The sequence below is a fragment of the Cololabis saira genome, chromosome 8, assembly GCF_033807715.1.
Source record: "Cololabis saira isolate AMF1-May2022 chromosome 8, fColSai1.1, whole genome shotgun sequence".
Classification (NCBI taxonomy): Eukaryota; Metazoa; Chordata; class Actinopteri; order Beloniformes; family Belonidae; genus Cololabis; species Cololabis saira.
In genome coordinates this window covers 23,674,715-23,691,829 of record NC_084594.1, presented here as the reverse complement: position 1 = coordinate 23,691,829, position 17,115 = coordinate 23,674,715, and the positions used below count along the sequence as shown (strand labels likewise).

General features: G+C 39.5%; 2 protein-coding genes across 4 annotated transcripts; one reads left to right on the top strand and one right to left on the bottom strand.

Moving 5' to 3' along the window:
- Positions 1-3,863: 3,863 nt before the first annotated feature.
- On the top strand, positions 3,864-10,165 carry tardbpb (TAR DNA binding protein b). Of its 3 annotated transcripts, XR_009782975.1 has the most exons (6): positions 3,864-4,379; positions 6,147-6,310; positions 6,409-6,558; positions 7,297-7,467; positions 7,554-8,616; positions 9,277-10,165. XR_009782975.1 is itself a non-coding variant. In XM_061727325.1 (5 exons), the coding sequence occupies exons 1-5, from the start codon at positions 4,139-4,141 to the stop codon at positions 8,043-8,045; spliced, it is 1,209 nt and encodes a 402-aa protein (XP_061583309.1). In that variant the 5' UTR covers positions 3,864-4,138; the 3' UTR covers positions 8,046-9,218. The 3 variants fall into 3 exon arrangements, 2 of the variants coding, with proteins under 2 accessions (XP_061583309.1, XP_061583308.1); XM_061727325.1 differs by lacking the exon at positions 9,277-10,165 and having other exon boundaries at positions 6,409-6,549; positions 7,554-9,218; XM_061727324.1 differs by lacking the exon at positions 9,277-10,165 and having other exon boundaries at positions 7,554-9,218.
- Positions 9,868-16,993, bottom strand: cenps (centromere protein S). The gene is made up of 5 exons (XM_061727327.1): positions 16,758-16,993; positions 15,602-15,725; positions 10,521-10,554; positions 10,340-10,406; positions 9,868-10,137 (listed from the first exon to the last, which is right to left on the bottom strand). Exons 1-5 carry the CDS (start codon positions 16,785-16,787, stop codon positions 10,027-10,029), a joined length of 366 nt encoding a protein of 121 aa, XP_061583311.1. The 5' UTR covers positions 16,788-16,993; the 3' UTR covers positions 9,868-10,026.
- Between the last annotated feature and the right edge of the window lie 122 nt (positions 16,994-17,115).

Below are 17,115 nucleotides of genomic sequence, written 5' to 3'. Positions count from 1 at the left end.
CAAGACCAAGGAGCTGTCAAAGGACGTGAGAAACAAAACTGTAGACCTGCACCAGGCTGTGAAGACTGAATCTGCAATAGGTAAGCAGCTTGGTGTGAAGAAATCAACCGTGGGAGCAATTATTAGAAAATGGAAGACATACAAGACCACTGATAATCTCCCTGGATCTGGGGCTCCACCAAGATCTCACACCGTGGGGTAAAAATTATCACAAGAACGGTGAATAAAAATCCCAGAATCACACGGGGCACATAGTGAATGACCTGCAGCGAGCTGGGACCAAAGTAACAAAGGCTACACACTACGCCGCCAGAGACTGAAATCCTGCAGTGCCAGATGTTCCCCCTGCTTAAGCCAGTACAAGTCCAGGGCCGTCTGAAGTTTGCTAGAGAGCATTTGGATGATGCATGAGAGGATTGGGAGAATGTTATATGGTCAGATGAAACCAAAATAGAATTTTTTTTGTAGAAAAAACTTGGAACTTTGGAAGGGAAAGAAAGCTGAGTTGCATCCAAAGAACACCATACCTACTGTGAAGCATGGGGGTGGAAACATCATGCTTTGGGGATGTTTTTCTGCAAAGGGACCAGGACGACTGATCAGTGTAAGAGAAAGAATGAATGGGAGATTTTGAGTGAAAACCTCCTTCCATCAGCAAGGGCATTGTGAAACATAGATGAAACGTGGCTGGGTCTTTCAGCATGACAATGATCCCAAACACACCGCCCAGGCAACGGAGTGGCTTCGTAAGAAACATTTCAAGGTCCTGAAGTGGCTTAGCCTGTCTTCAGATCTCAACCCCATAGAAAATCTTTGGAGGGAGTTGAAAGTCTGTGTTGCCCAGCGACAGCCCCAAAACATCACTGCTCTAGAGGAGATCTGCATGGAGGAACGGGCCAAAATACCAGCAACAGTGTGGGAAATCCTTGTGAAGACTTACAGAAAACGTTTGACCTCTGTCTTTGCCAACAAAGGGTATATAACAAAGTATTGAGATGAACTTTAGTCATTGGCCAAATACTTATTTTCCACTATAATTTGCAAGTACATTCTTTAAAAATCAGACTGTGATTTTTCTGGATTTTTTTTTTTCATTTTGTCTCCATTACCATGTCTACCTCATACTGATACACCTTTCACTGTTTTTTTTTTAATTGTATATAAGTTAATAAGTGCCATTTGTCTATTTACTGTTTGCAAATATTTAAATCTGGGTTCAGTGAGCGAAACAACCAAAGTCAAATTCACTGTCTGGCATGTTCATAACGGCCAATAAAGCTTATTCTATTCTCTCATAGTTGAGATATTCTTTTTATTTATACAAATATTTGTATTGAGTTTTCAGTGTTATGAATTACACATATCACACATAAGAACATCTCAGCCATATAGACAACTACACATTGACAAAAGACGGAAACAAACAAAAATAATACATATCACCTAATCAGGGAGGGAGGGGGGGAGGGGGTCAGTGCTGCCATGTGCAGCCACAGAGAGTCCCTTATTGAAATAGTCCATGAATGGCTGCCAAACATTATAAAACTTTTTGGTACAACCGTAGGAGGAGTATCTCAGTTTCTCTAACTTTAAATGGACCAACACTTTCTCGAGCCAGTGTTTATGTGTTGGAGCCTTAACATTCTTCCAATTGCGAAGAATCAATCTTCTGGCAAGTAGTGTAACGAAAGCAACCACATCTGCCTGATTTCTAGAAAGTGTAATTTGTTCGGGTGAGGTACCAAATATTGCCATAATTGGGTTGGGGCTGATCTTTTTCTTAAAAACATGAGAGATGGTGTCATAGATAGACAGCCAGAAGGAGCTCAACATCGAGCATGACCAAAACATGTGGCTGAGGGTGGCCTCGGTCTGGTGACATCTTTCACATATTGGGTCATAGTTGAGATATTCTTGTGATGAAAATTACAGATAGGCCTATATCATCCTTTTAAGTGGGAGAACTTACACGATTGGTGGCTGACTGAATATTTGTTTGCCCCACTGTGTATGTATATGTATATTGTGTGTGTGTGTGTGTGTATTGTATTACCATATTACACTGGTCATGAAATCGCTACACTGGCTTCCAGTGAGTCAAAGGATAGAGTTTCATAATACATGCTTGATCTGTTAGTTCCCTATGAAGCTCCCAGACCCCTGAGCAAGGGCGTAGGTTTGCATAGGGACGGTAGGGACATAACACTAGCAACTTTTCAGGGGCCTCAAATTGTCCCCACCAACCTTATTTGCATTATATAATGAGTTCAGATATAAAGGTAATTTAGATTGTCTTCCCAAATGTTGTAAGAATAGAATTGACCCTACCATTATTAAGTGAATTATTTTCATTATGTTCAGACTTACATTTACCCCTTTTCATTTGCTGAATGTACCGGTACATTTTTTTTTCCTCAAACGCACGTTTGATTGGCTGATGAAAAAATAGATAAGAAATCAAACCCCCTTCTCCCCAATTTTCATTTGTATTTTATTTATGTGGTCTTAAAGCAGCCCAAAAGAGCTTTCATTTTTTGTTGAGTTTGGCTGTGCTTGTGGACAAAAGCAGTAGTGTTTAACCTAAAGGAAGGTTCCATTTTTATTTATTTTTGTTTTTGCAGTTATATTTAATTTATTTATTTAGACAAACAATGTTGAGTGTTCTTAAGACAAATGTTTATTTTTTGCATTCTGGATAGTTAAGAGATTATTAATAAATTTGTATTTATTGTGTATGTTAATATAATTTAAGTTATGTTTTAAAATGTTTTAAAAATGTTTCTTTAGTAGTTTTTGAAAACAAAGGTTTGAATCGAACCGTGTATCAGGTGAACCAATACACATGAAAGTTAGTATAAGTCAATACAGATTTATTTTGCATTGATCATTTATCCTACCAATTAGGTTCATATTCGTGACAAATGTAGCCCTGACCCCCGTTCACCCAATCTGTTTGGTCTTATCAATGTCCCGTCCCCAGCAAAAAGTGTACATGCAGGTTATGCTGTTATATCGTCCCTACCAATGTCGAGACCAAACCTACGCCCTTGCCCCTGAGGTTCATCTGGATCTGGTTTGTTGTGTGTCCCAAGAACCAGAACCAAGCAAGGTGAGGCAGCGTTCAGTTATTCTGCTCCTCACCGGTGGAACAAACTTCCTGTAGACCTGAGGTCTGCTCCAACTGTAGATCCTTTAAATCAGGGTTAAAAACATTACTGTTATTGAAGAGTACTGACCTGCTGTACTCTACTGCCCTTACTTTCAACAACTTGTGCTTTTTATTATTTTACCTCTTTTCTTATCATTTTATTCTATTTATTTGTTATTTAAGCGTACTCTTAAATCAGTAACTTGTGTGTTTTATAATTTTATTTCATTTTATTTGTTATTTACTGTCTAATTATGTCTTGCTGCTTTTAATGTCGATGTAAAGCACTTTGAATTACCTTGTATTGAATTGTGCTATATAAATAAACTTTCCTTGCCTTGCCTTGTATGTCACTGTCACTTTACTTCAATAAAACATGCTTCTGTTTTTAATGTTTGTATGGGTAAATATGAACCGCCATCTTATCATTGCCAACCAACACTGCGCCTGACGGAAGCTGTCGTCCTGGGAGTAAACCATTCTGTTGAAGGGGGATGCCAATTATCAAACATTTATTATCTACCATACAGTTCCAAAAATCTGACGAGGTTTATACAAATGGGTATAAATGGTTTATAGAGTCTTGATCCAGAGATTTATTTCTCACTAATTATATAAGATTTCTTACATAAACAACATGCACTTCTCGCGGCGACCCCCGCGAGTTGGACCGCTCCACTCTGACGTAGTTCCTCCTTCGCTTAGATAATGCCATTTTGGCAGGCCTTGCGCGGTGCACTGTTTTTACCTCGTGGAAAAGTACGCATGCTATTGAATTTCTGCGTGTTGGGATAAAACGGTCGCTTTGTTTAAGTTGTGTAACTTTTTCAAGCTGCTAAAATATATATATTTTAAGGAATAGGTTTTTTTTCCCTTAGGAAAGTGCGCAGTTGTCAGGGGTCGGCTCACAGCGAACAAAGGAACTGCACTCCGCTGTCGCGTTTTCATTCATAAGGAATTCATCTCTTTTCGGGGGGAGGAGGCGGGAAAATGGCGGAAGGTTACATTCGAGTGGCGGAGGAGGAAAATGAGGAGCCCATGGAGATCCCGGCCGAGGACGACGGCACGGTGCTGCTGTCCACCGTGGCGGCTCAGTTCCCCGGAGCCTGCGGGCTGCGGTTCCGCAGCCCCGTGTCCCAGTGCATGAGGGGGGTCCGGCTGGTGGAGGGAGTGCTGCACGCCCCGGAGACCGGCTGGGGGAACATCGCGTATGTGGTCAACTACCCCAAAGGTAAAATGCCGGACATCTGGATACTTTGCACGTCTCTAAAAGCCTGAATTATGGTTCTGCGGTGAATCGACGCAGAGTTACGGCGTAGGCTCTGCGTCGATTTAACGCGGAACCATAAATCAGCCTTAATGTGCAGTCCAACACGTACACGGTGAAGTGGCCACAGGTTCTGTTTATGTTGTTGCGTAATCTTGAGTACACTGGAAATGGATGAGTGACTTGTATTGCACCTTTCATCCAGGTACATGAAATACAAAGTGCTTAACATTTTGACTGGAAAAATAAGCATAATAAAAACAAAAATAAAAACTGGGAGACCAATGCACACTGACATACAATATAGTTAATAAAAATGAAATAATGATAAAAGTTCAAGAATTAAGGCTAAAAAAATAATCTGTCCACAGCAAAAAAATATAATAATAATAATAAAAACATTACAACAAATGGATAAATAAATAAAACAAATGCCTCTAAAAAATCTTAAAGGAGCTGTATGTAAGAGCAATAATAAAACGAATCATAAAATGACCCCAATATGTCAACAGACATTTAAAAATCATGTTCATTTCAAATACTTATGTCACTGACAACAGCACTCAAGCCAGGATATTCCAGTTTAAAAAGAGGAGTTGCAGCCCTCAACTGATGTTTATGTTGTCATTTTCTGTTTTGGCCTGAAGCTCCACCCTCCACCTATCTCCCAATCACCAAGTCAGTATTGTTTCTGAAGCTCCACCCTCCACCTATCTCCCAATCACCAAGTCAGTATTGTTTCTGAAGCGCCACCCTCCACCTATCTCCCAATCACCAAGTCAGTATTGTTTCTGAAGCTCCACCCTCCACCTATCTCCCAATCACCAAGTCAGTATTGTTTCTGAAGCTCCACCCTCCACCTATCTCCCAATCACCAAGTCAGTATTGTTTCTGAAGCGCCACCCTCCACCTATCTCCCAATCACCAAGTCAGTATTGTTTCTGAAGCTCCACCCTCCACCTATCTCCCAATCACCAAGTCAGTATTGTTTCTGAAGCTCCACCCTCCACCTATCTCCCAATCACCAAGTCAGTATTGTTTCGGCATCCGGGTTGCCAGCTCGGCTCTAATTATCGCAGCCATGGCAGCCTACGTTCCTGCTGCATTCTGCAGCCTACCTGGCAACCTCTGGTCGGGGGGAGGAGGGGGAGGGTACACGCTGCTCAACAATATTTTGAAAGTGACTGCAGTACCAGTTTTGATCATTTCTTACAGGCGGCTCCTTTAAACAGAATAAAACTATAAAATTTGATGCTACATAAAAGCCAGACCAAAGAGCTGAGTTTTTAGTCTACGTTTAAAAATGTCCACATTTCCAGATCCTCCAGCAGGTTGTTCCACAGTTTTGGAGCATCGTGGCTAAAAGCATCACCAAATGTTTTAGTTCTACTCTGTGGAACAGCTAGAAAAGAAGAGCCAGAGGGTCTGAGTTCCTTCCTGGTTCATAGAATAAAAACATCTCTGAAATATACTCTGGTGCAAGCCCATGTAGCGCTTTATAAACTAATAAAAACTTTAAAATCAACACGAAAACTAACAGGTAGCCAGTGTAAGGATTTTAAAATGGGCCTAATGTGTGCTACAGTGGAGTTGTTATTGTTTTTTTTTTAGTTGGTGGTTTTAAAATGTTTCGAATGAATTAATTATCTTTTTCTTCACAGAAAGAGTTTTACTTTTTCCAGTTTGGGGCTTTGCACAATTTTTCATTTTTTTCATTTTTTTTTCTTTTAGACAATAAAAGAAAAATGGATGAAATCGATGCCTCTTCTGCTGTGAAGATGAAGAGGGGGGATATGAAGACATCTGACCTGATCGTACTAGGTCTTCCTTGGAAAACATCTGAACAAGACCTGAAAGACTACTTTAGCACATTCGGAGAGGTCATCATGGTTCAGGTACAACTTTAAATGTTAATAACAACATACACACAAGCATTGATTTTAAATTTGGATTGTTGTGACTCATTACCAACTTTTTTTTTTAATATTCACAGGTCAAGCGAGATGCCAAGACCGGAAACTCTAAAGGATTTGGCTTTGTGAGATTTACAGAATACGAAGCTCAAGAAAAGGTGATATCCCAGCGCCATATGATTGATGGAAGATGGTGTGACTGCAAGCTTCCTAATTCGAAGGTAGATATGGTAATGTCCCTGCATATATCCCCTCATTATAGGAAGCAAATTATCTTATAATTAACACACTAACTTTTAGTATACATACATACATACGCACGCACGCACGCCATATCTCGATATTTTCTAGCTGAATGGCGATACTCGATATATATCTCGATATTTTTTCTGTGCCTTAATTGGGGTTTCCCCCAAAGCATTATAGCATAGCATCTCTGTTAGCTTCATTTTTTTCTGAGGCAAACTCTTAAAAAAACAGTCAGTTTTAATACAAAGCCTCGTGCCAAATGTCACACAGGTACCTTTATTAACAGAGGTCTGCACAATATCAAAATGTATAAAACAAATGAAATAAAAATAACCTGCCTGCATATATAGAATAAAAATGCTTCTTGAATAAAATAAAACAAATATCCCTTTCCTGCATAACAATTAAATTAAAATACACTGCAATTAATACAATGTAGACAGTAACAGGCAGACTTTTCCACTGAGGTTGACAGTTGTTCAAATAACAAAACATTTGTGCAAATCTCAAAATTTTTTTTTTTTTTTTTTTTTTAATCGATATAAACGATATTGTCTCGTACCATATCGTGTTTGAAAATATATCGATATATATTAAAATCTCGATATATCGCCCAGCCCTAATACATACATACATACATGTACACACACACACACACACACACACACACACACGTATATGTGTGTGTATATATTTTTTACCCTTTTTTTTGATTGCAGCAAGGTCCAGATGAACCGTTAAGGAGTCGGAAAGTGTTTGTTGGCCGTTGTACAGAGGACATGACCACAGATGACCTCCGACAGTTCTTTATGCAGTATGGAGAAGTCACAGATGTGTTCATTCCCAAACCATTCCGTGCATTTGCCTTTGTCACATTTGCAGATGATCAGGTATTGTATTGGCAGCGCAGAGATGACTGGGTTGTAGTGTCGTCCTTTCCCACGTGACCTGATTGGCTCCATTTTCTCCCTCGCAGGTCGCCCAGTCTCTCTGTGGAGAGGATCTTATTATCAAAGGAGTCAGTGTTCACATCTCCAATGCTGAGCCCAAACATGGAAATAGGCAGTTCGATCGTACAACACGGTTTGGAAATGGTTTTGGAGCCCAAGCATTTGGTGGCAGTCGTGGTGGGTTGGGGAGCAGCACTAACAGTAGTCTGGCTAATTTCGGTTCCTTCAGCCTGAACCCTGCCATGATGGCTGCTGCTCAGGCTGCTCTGCAGAGTAGTTGGGGGATGATGGGCATGCTGGCTAGCCAGCAGCAGACATCCACCTCAGGCAGCACCTCTAGTGGAACCAGTTCTAGTAGGGACGGAAGTCAGTCTTTCAGTGCAGGCAACAGCAACTACGGCACCAGTTCAGCCAGTCTTGGCTGGGGTACAGGGTCAAACTCCACAACCAGCGGTAGTGGGTTTAGCTCAGGTTTTGGGTCCAGCATGGAGTCAAAGTCATCTGGGTGGGGTATGTAAGTTTAGTGTTTGTATGGTAAGTATTGTGAGAAAGATGAGTCCTTTTCCAAATTTATTTCTGGTGTTAATGCGTATCTGAAAACTTAACACTTTTGTGGAAGATGTTTTGTACACTTGGAAAAAAAAAAAGCTAAAGATTTAATTTAGAAAATGTTGAAGTGAATTGTTTACCAGAATCTCTGACTAAAGTGCTATTTTTGATGTCTTGTTTGTATCCATTTCAACTGGATTCTCTAATGCATGTATTGTGAAATGTGATGCTCATTTTTGAAAATGCATGAATGTTTGTGGTTCACCATCACCCAACTTTGTCATAGACTTATAAGCAATCTTGCATTGGAAAGAATCTGGTTGAAACCTAAATGTTTTAAGTGCAACTTTATTTGCAGTCTAGTTCTGTGGAAAAGCCTTCATTGAAATCTCTTCTGCAGTTCACCTCTCTTCCATTTCCCTGCGAGGAAGCTCCTAATTGGCAGCATTCTTGGGGTGATATCGGTATCATTCTCCCTCTTCCCACCTGTAAATGCTATGCCATCAAACAACGGCTTCACTCCGCATGTTCTAAGAGACGGTGGGTGTTTTCACTTTTATCCACTTTTTAAATGGAAAGAACTGCGCAACTGACTTTTTAAGAACTGATGAGTGCGATTGAGGATGGCTTGTGGCGAAGAGTGAAGCTATGAGTGAGCGAACGGAGAGAGACGCGTGAAACGGACTGGTTGTGCAGTGAAAGAGCCCAATTTTGACTGCTTTCTGAGTGTGTGAGTGGAAGCTGCAGATGCTACCAGCACCTCCCCTAACATGGACATTCTTAAATTAGTACTTCAATATTTTCCTTTTTTTTTTTTTTTAAACTTTGCAACTTTTTTTCCCTTTAAGTATGTCTGTCAAGTGCAGAAATATCAAAATGTAGTGGAATGTTGTGATGAATATTTGTATTGCGTATATTATCTGATTTGAATGCTGTCTGGCGTGTGCTTTCATGTTATTGAACTGATCTGTAAGTGTGTTCTTGATGTGGATGACACCTGCTGAAGACTCTGGGGAACGCGAGTGATGGTGTGAGAACGTGGAGTGGTGTGTCCAATGGGTCCCAGTTGCTCATGTTGTTTGAGGTGTTTAAAACATGTCAAATGAAGGGAGTTTCTCTAATAAAGTTCATTTGAATAGTTAGATATTATTTGAGTCAGTTTGTCAAATCAAAAACATCTAATTCGATTCACATATCTAGGGACCTTGGGCTCTGCTGGTCGAGGTCTCCGTTTGAACCCTGACTGAAGTCTGTTCTGATGGACGAAGATGGAAGTTCCTACACTTTCAGTGTGTGGCCCTCTCAGACATGACACTGGGTAGTACCTGTCTTTTTGCTGCGTTGATAGCATGCTAGTGAATTCTTTATTACCATCAACTTCTAAAGGTCAGTGGCAAGTTCCTGAGTCAATTGGCTCAGAAGAGATATTACCCAGTAATGAGAACCTGGTTGTCTGGCCTCAATTTATATGCTATAGAAAAAAAGTGTCACTAAGCTGGAATTTAATTTCACGGTAAGTTTGCCTTTAATAGCTCCCTCCCCAAAGTTTCCTTCAGTTATAAATGGCACCCACAAAACGGGGTTTTGGAGGAAATACTTAGACAACTGTTCAGCTCAAATCAATATACAACATTAACCATGTTAGTCATTGTAATGTCACTTTGACAATGCTTGATTTTAGAAGAGAAAAAATATACTTATGTTCTTCAGCTGAGTTTGTCAAAATGTCAGATACAAAGTATCAGATTCAAAAGTTTGACATCTTTCTTAGTGCAGATGATGTACCGTATTATGTCATGCTATTAAGATTTTTGAAATGCGTAATATAAACTTGTGATGCAAAGTACTTTTCATTTTCATTTATTTAATGACAACTCGTGTGCTGGTCAGTCTTCATGTTCGTTTACATGTTGGGGACAAATGAGACACCACAGGCTCCCCAGTGTCTTGTCATTCTCTGCTCTCCTCAGTGTTTTTGCTCTTCCTCTTCCCACCACTCTTCTTTTTCATATCCCTCTGTTCCTGGGCCAGTTCTTCACTTTTATTCTGTATGTAGATTGACTGAAATAAAAGCAAATTAAACATTAAATATGCAGTCTTCTCGAGAATGTGTGTGTGTGTGTGTATATTTATATATTGGCCTAGTATACTGAATTTTAACATGATCGATGGTATTCAATACAGTACTCTATACTTGTTTTATATTATCTAACCAGTAGTTGTACAACTGACTTACTAGTTCCTAACTCTTAATATAACTCACCAGTGCAGTACTGCGACGGGCAGCCAGCTTCACATCATCTGGAGACACTGTGGTTCTTTTAGCATGCCTGAAATCAAAGTTGGTATTACAAAAACCAGCTCTACAAAAGGTCTTGATAGTTTTGACAAAAAATAAACAGGTAATTTAAAAGTTAACATGGCTGCAAAGAAATTATCCTCACCTTGCAAAGGCCTCCAAGTCTTTAGCAAATATATCTGTGGAAAAAAAAGAGGCATCCAAGAGTGAGATAATGAGCTTGGGCAGTTGCAAAAATAAGACATTGCTAGTGATGATATCCATTTCTGTGTTCAACAAGGGGCTTAATTGATAATGCAAGCTTTGCACAACCATTCAAGTGACCTGCTAGGGGTAAATCCCCTAAATGTAATTTAATTAAATCAGAATCATTTGTTATATTCCTTTATTTTGAATTAAACTAAAATAGTGTAAATGTGAAGTTTCTCAAATGGGACATTATTCCTGCTGCAAGAAAAATGTAAACACTTGCAGCTGCGAGAGATTATCTGGAAGGCAATTAATCCCTTTTGTTTTCTTTCTTGACAAGATGTGGCTGGATGAAAATCAGATGCTTGCTAAAACTCAAACCACCAAAGCATAGTCTAAAACTAACTGGTCAAATGATTAATTGATGAGGCACTTATCAATTAATAAGTGATAATTACAATAATTACTAATTATCAATTAAAATTTGATAATTGCACTTAAGAGTTACAGCAGCAGTATGGCATACACCACAGCCAACCATGGAGCATGAAGGTTGAGGTCTCTTGAATGTAAATGCTGTTTGTGGATGTATGGTGATAGTCTTATTAATCACCTCATATGCTGATGACCTGGGGTCCGTTTCACAAAGCAGGTTTAGTGAAAACTGGAGTCTGTTAACCCTGAAATGAGGGAAACTGAGTTTTCCGTTTCACAAAGGGAGGTAATTCAAACCAGAGAAAGAGAGGTAACTAGCCTATTTCACTAAAGAGGGAGTGGTGGTGACGTATACAGTAACGTGATGACGTGGCTCTCTGGCCAGCTGCTGGGCAGCACCAGCTTGTGTAAAAGCAAACGGTTCTTACTTAGAACCAACCGCGAACCGGCTCTAGCACCAGCACTAGCACCAGCCCTGGTACCAGCTTGGTGTAAAAGGGGTAAAAGAGAGGTAACTTAAGCTCTGGGTCAGTTACCATAGTAACAGACGCTCTGAACCTAACCTGGTCGGGACCAGGTTTATCTCAATGAACCTAGGGTTTCTTTGTGTCTCCGCCTCTTTCAGAGCCGCAGGCACATTTGATTTCCTCATTCATTCAGTCAGCAGGCGAGTTTTGGTGAAGTTCTGCCGTCTGTCATTAAAAACGAGTCAGTTTATATATTAGAAGTCCATTGTCACGAACACGGCATGTCCTTTTGATGAAGTTGAAGGTGCAGCATTAATGCGCAGAGAATTAAATATTCGTTGGGAGATGGTTATCAGACCACGTAATACATGTATATTACATAGTCTCATTACAGGCAAAGCAATATATGTTAATCCTTTATTTGTTATAATTTTCATGATTGAATTGTTTATTGATTTCATAATATATTCTAATTTTTTGAGATTTTTTATTTGGGGTTTTCATAAACTGTGAGCCATAATCATTAAAATTATAACAAATAAAGGCTTGAAATATCTCACTTTGCATGTAGTGGGAAATAATATTTGTTTCACCTTAAGTTGAATTTACTACGAATGAAGTTTTGCAATATATTCACATTTTCCGACCTCCACCTGTATATTATTACATAAATAAATAAGAGCATAATATATGTCTGTATTGGTTCAATATGGAATGCAACTTTTAATTCCCAATTACGGAATAATTCTGTATTTCAAGGGACGGGTGGCAAGCACATAAACCTATCCAAGCCATCAAGGAGGAGTTCCACAGGATTGCAGGTGAATGATGTAGAGATCTGTTCAATTAATTTTATATTATATTCTGTGCTGCGGTGTTACTCTTATCTCGAAAAACATGTTCAAATTTGCCGTATGCGCGCATTCAAATCTCTAATTCCATTCGGGTGAAAAAGCAGACCTCCTCTTTCCCGTTGCCATGGTGAATTGTTGAATCGGGGCTCCATAGATGCTGGCTTTTTGTAGTTGTGGTGCACGGGGTTAAAGGGAAAGTTCCGTTTTTTACAACCTGGACCTTATTTCTGGCATTTTTTATGGTCGTATACTCACCCAGAAAAGTTTGGTGTCATTTGGAGTCCTTCGGAAGTTATAAGGAGTTTTGTGCGAGCCGCTTATCCATATAATGGTAGTGAATGGGGCACAGCGGGACACAGACGATGCAGCGTCTAAATAACACATTATTGCCGCGAAACTCGTTCATTTCTTTTATGAATCACCCGATCTGCTTCTGTGCATCTTCTAGGACCTGTTGTCTACATCCGGGGCTGTTTGTGTAACAAAGAAATCAGTTTGTAAACAAGACCTCTGAACTCATGACGTCATCTCTGTGCGCGCGTCCCAGACACAGCTCCGTGTACAGCTGGAGTTCGCTACTGTTAGTTTACTGTTAGTTATTTGAAACATGTCTGAATATTTGTCAAATTCTGAGGTTGTGGACGACGACTTTGAATATGATGGACGTCCTTACCGTTTTGAGCCAGAGTATAAGTTAGCAAAGTCTAGCTGTACCTGTCCGGGATGCGAGTTTCGCGGCAATAATGTGTTATTTAGACGCTGCATCGTCTGTGTCCCGCTGTGCCTCGTTCACTACCGTTATATAGAGAAGCGGCTCGCACAAAACTCCTTATATCTTCCGAAGGACTCCAAATGACACCAAACTTTTCTGGGTGAGTATACGACCATAAAAAATGCCAGAAATAAGGTCCAGGTTGTAAAAAACGGAACTTTCCCTTTAACTCCAGGTGAAACTACTTAGAGTTGAGTAAATTAACTCTAAATCGCTGTTCTGGAACCGAAAACTCAGAGTTTCCGATCTCAGAGTAGATCAAGTAAGAGTTCAGGATTAGACTCAGAGTTTGTTGAACCTGCTTTTTGAAACGGACCCCTGGTCATCATGTCTCCATACAGTGCTGGGCTGCAGCAACTGCTTACAGTGCTCTAGCTATGGAGTCCAGAATGACATTGTGTTTAACCCTAAGAAGAGTGTTATTCTGATTGTTAAAGCTAAAGGCTGAATTATGCTTCTGCGTCAAAACGACGCCGTGTCTACGGCGTGTGGTTTTTGTACACGCAGAGGACACACCGTCACATGCGCCGTCAGTGACGTGCACCTCCCGAAAATTGTAACTACGCGTCGAGGAGACGCCGACCACACGCAGACCGAGAGGGCTGTGATTGGTTCGTTTGAAAGCGAAGCATTTCCGGTTTCCGGTTTGAATCAGTAGTGAACTTCCAGGGCGTTTTTCTTTGTTTATATGTGATTTTTTTTGTTTTTGTTTTTTGCACAATAGTTGTCCTTATTTCTTTGATTTACTGTGACCGGAAAAAGTCGGATAAACCATTCAGAAAAAGATCGCTAACTAGTGGCCGCGGGGGGTACTGCACCGCGACCAAACGGAGAGACGGAGAACTCTGAACGATTCGTGACGGCACCACGGGTGCGCCGTGTGCTCTGCGTGTGTGTGACGCAGAACCATACCCGCACCTTCAGGAGGATCAGAAACAAAAGTTTCCCCCATTCTTACTGTCTGACCGCTCCTTAGATGTTAAGAGAGTACGGTATTTGGGTCACATCATAAATGAGGGTCTATGATGATGACGACATCCAGCGTCAGTGCTGTAAGCTCTATGCTCAGGCCAATATGCTGCCCGTAGATTCCATATGTGCACAGCTGATGTTAAAGTAAATCTATTCAGAGCCTATTGTACACCTCTTTACACAGCTCACCTTTGGTGTAATTATACCACCGCCAAGCTAAAGAAGTTGCAGGTAGCATATAATGATGCGTTCAGGATCCTCCTTAAGCTTCCAAGATGGACAAGTGCAAGCACTTTATTTGTTAATTGTTATGTCCCCACCTTCCATGCTCTGCTGAGGAATTTTATGTTTCAATTTATGTGTCGACTCCATGAGTCAGAAAATTGTCTAATAACTGCACTCACTAACATCAAACGGAGTGATACAAGGTACACACATCTGGACTATGGAAACATTGGAACAGATGTTTGCATGTAGATGTGGAGTAATCAGACGTATACGGCATCTATTACTAAGAAAAATCTGTATTAATTTATATTATACTATGATTTATCCTTATATTTCATACTGCAATGTCATTTTGGCAAGTACCGTCATGAGCAACCTCAACTGTATCTTAATCCTGCAAAAACGTTTTAGCAAAATGATTACATTTTCCAATAGACTTACTAGATCCACCCCATTGTTCCAATCCCCAAGTATTCTCCCTATTTTTGCTGTAAATGTTTTTCAGATTTGTCTTTTTGTCTATCAATCCATTCACAAGCTACTTCCAACCTTTTTTCATTCTTTATTTCAATTCAATTCCCAAATTCATCACTTCAATAGTAGGTCTGCAAACAATCTCCATCCCACCCTTTTCAGGTCTACTTTTTCCCAATTTTCAATTAGGTTCAGAGGTCATCTTTATTGGAACACCTTACCACACCATATTAGACAATGCTCGAGTACAAATAATTTAAAAAACAAATCACAACATTTTTGCTAGCCCAACTTAGCAAATCTTAACCATTCATTTCCAGTACTTCTCTGCACACCCTCATTAGATTCCTGTTTTTGTTTTCTAGTAATTTAGCTTATTTTCCTTAGTTGTCTTATATAGGTTTTACATATTTCTGTAGATATTGTTTGTTTCATTATAGGAGAACCACTCAACAAGCCCTTATGGGTTTTTTTGGTTCCTCCCGCACATTTTCTGTTATATTGTATTTCTTGTTTTATTTCCTTTTTTTTCCTACATACTGTTCATTGGTACTTTTAAAACGGTTGTATATTTTTATGTGCAAATAAACTAAACTAAATATGTATTTTAATGTGTGACCTGTAATTTTTATGTATTTTATATGGAACCTTTTGAGTCTGTAATAAAGTATTCATATCTTAAAACCACAATTATAACTTTGCTCAGTAATGTATATCGAGCTGATGAAGGTGCTGTAGTGCAAATATTGCGATGATTGACATGCATGTGTCTGTCGATTGTTATCATTGGAGGTGTTTTAATGGCAGGTGTGCATGTGAAGGGAGGACGACCCACCACATTGTCGGAAGGCGGTCTCGGTTATGGCAGCCACGACCTGCCGGCTGAACTCCCTGCGGTGTTCTGCTCCGACCTTCCCACACAGACGGCCCACGGTGAGATGAACCGCTGCCTTCAGTCTCTGCAGGGAAAACAACACAGAGTAAAGGCTAGCGGAACCGGGCAGGGTCCATTTGAAAACATCTACTTAAATGAATCAAAATGAAAGTGATGGTAATATTACATTAAAAATCTGTAATGTTGATATTGAAAGGGTTTTTGAGACTAAATTCCTTGGGGTTGTCACTGACCAAAAGATGGAAACAACACATTGAATACATTAAAGGGAAAATTTCAAAATCACTCGTAATCCTGTATAAATCCAGAAATGTACTGAATTCCAAGGCCTTGCATTTGATCTACCACTCATTGATTGTTCCCTATTTATCTTACTGTGTGGAATTGTGGGGATCCACCTTTAAAACCACCTTAAATTCAATAATAAAACTGCAAAAACGAGCCATACGTATCATCAATTTTTCTAAATTCTCATGTTATTAAATTTTATGATTTGTTTTATTATAAAATCATGCAAATAATGTTCAGAGCAAAATCAAAAATGCTCCCTGACTGATACAGAGGTTTTGTTTCAATTCAGGAGACTCCGTAATCTTAGAGGTGTCTGCAATTTTACTGTACAAAAAGCTAAAAAAAAAAAAAGGTATGAGAAGGAGATGTGTCTCCATTATTGTAGTTAAATTCTGGAATTATGCCAACATAAATTTAAAAACACGTCATTCTCTTTTGGTTTTTAAGAAGATTTTTGAAGCTTATAAGTGCAATTGACTATCTGTTAATGTTTCTTTGCTTTTCTGTTGTTTCTTTGGTTTTCTGGAGGTCGGTAGTTGTCATGATTCAATAAACTTCATTCATTCATTCAAATGAAGGTTTCTGTAGCAAAGACATCTAACTTTGTGAATGCAGCACTGTCTGTATTTCCATAACAAAACCTCATATAGGAATACAACATGCCTATAATGATATTTTAAGAAAAACTGCATAAAAAGTTTATATTAAAACTGGACCTGGAGCACTTTTGTTTTCCAGGATGAATCCACCTTCACATTAGACAAAGCTTAATTATTCACACATGGAGGGGAAAGAAAAGTCTCACCTGCCGAGTTTCATCTGTATCAAGAGACATTGTATTTCTTAACCTGGAAACGCAAACCCTAAAGTAACAAACTAAGCAAAACCTTTTAAACAATACGGATTTATGAACTCAGATTTCGACGTCTCATCTTAAAACTGTCTCAGCCGTCCGGTTATCTGCGTTACAAGCGTTGACTGTTAAAAATAAAACCCATCAGCCTAAACTAAAACTCCCGGCACAAACTTGTCAGCAAACAAACCAACGACTCATTTTTCATGATTTTGCTTTTCTCCCAAAGTTGAGGGCCCCATCATGTGGTGTGGAGGAGGTACTACTACATTTTAATGTTTTAACACATTAGAAAGTGTTGCATTTACAG

What these genes read in the sequence shown, in the direction of transcription:
- tardbpb (XM_061727324.1), top strand. Translation starts at nt 4,139, where the DNA reads ATGGCGGAAGGTTACATTCGAGTGGCGGAGGAGGAAAATGAGGAGCCC. An exon ending in GAGAGGTCATCATGGTTCAG is followed by an intron (nt 6,311 to 6,408) that starts GTACAACTTTAA and finishes TAATATTCACAG; the next exon opens with GTCAAGCGAGATGCCAAGAC. An exon ending in CTAATTCGAAGGTAGATATG is followed by an intron (nt 6,559 to 7,296) that starts GTAATGTCCCTG and finishes TTTTGATTGCAG; the next exon opens with CAAGGTCCAGATGAACCGTT.
- cenps (XM_061727327.1), bottom strand. Translation starts at nt 16,787, where the DNA reads ATGTCTCTTGATACAGATGAAACTCGGCAG. An exon ending in ATACAGATGAAACTCGGCAG is followed by an intron (nt 15,726 to 16,757) that starts GTGAGACTTTTC and finishes TTTTCCCTGCAG; the next exon opens with AGACTGAAGGCAGCGGTTCA. An exon ending in GACCGCCTTCCGACAATGTG is followed by an intron (nt 10,555 to 15,601) that starts GTGGGTCGTCCT and finishes TTTTTTCCACAG; the next exon opens with ATATATTTGCTAAAGACTTG.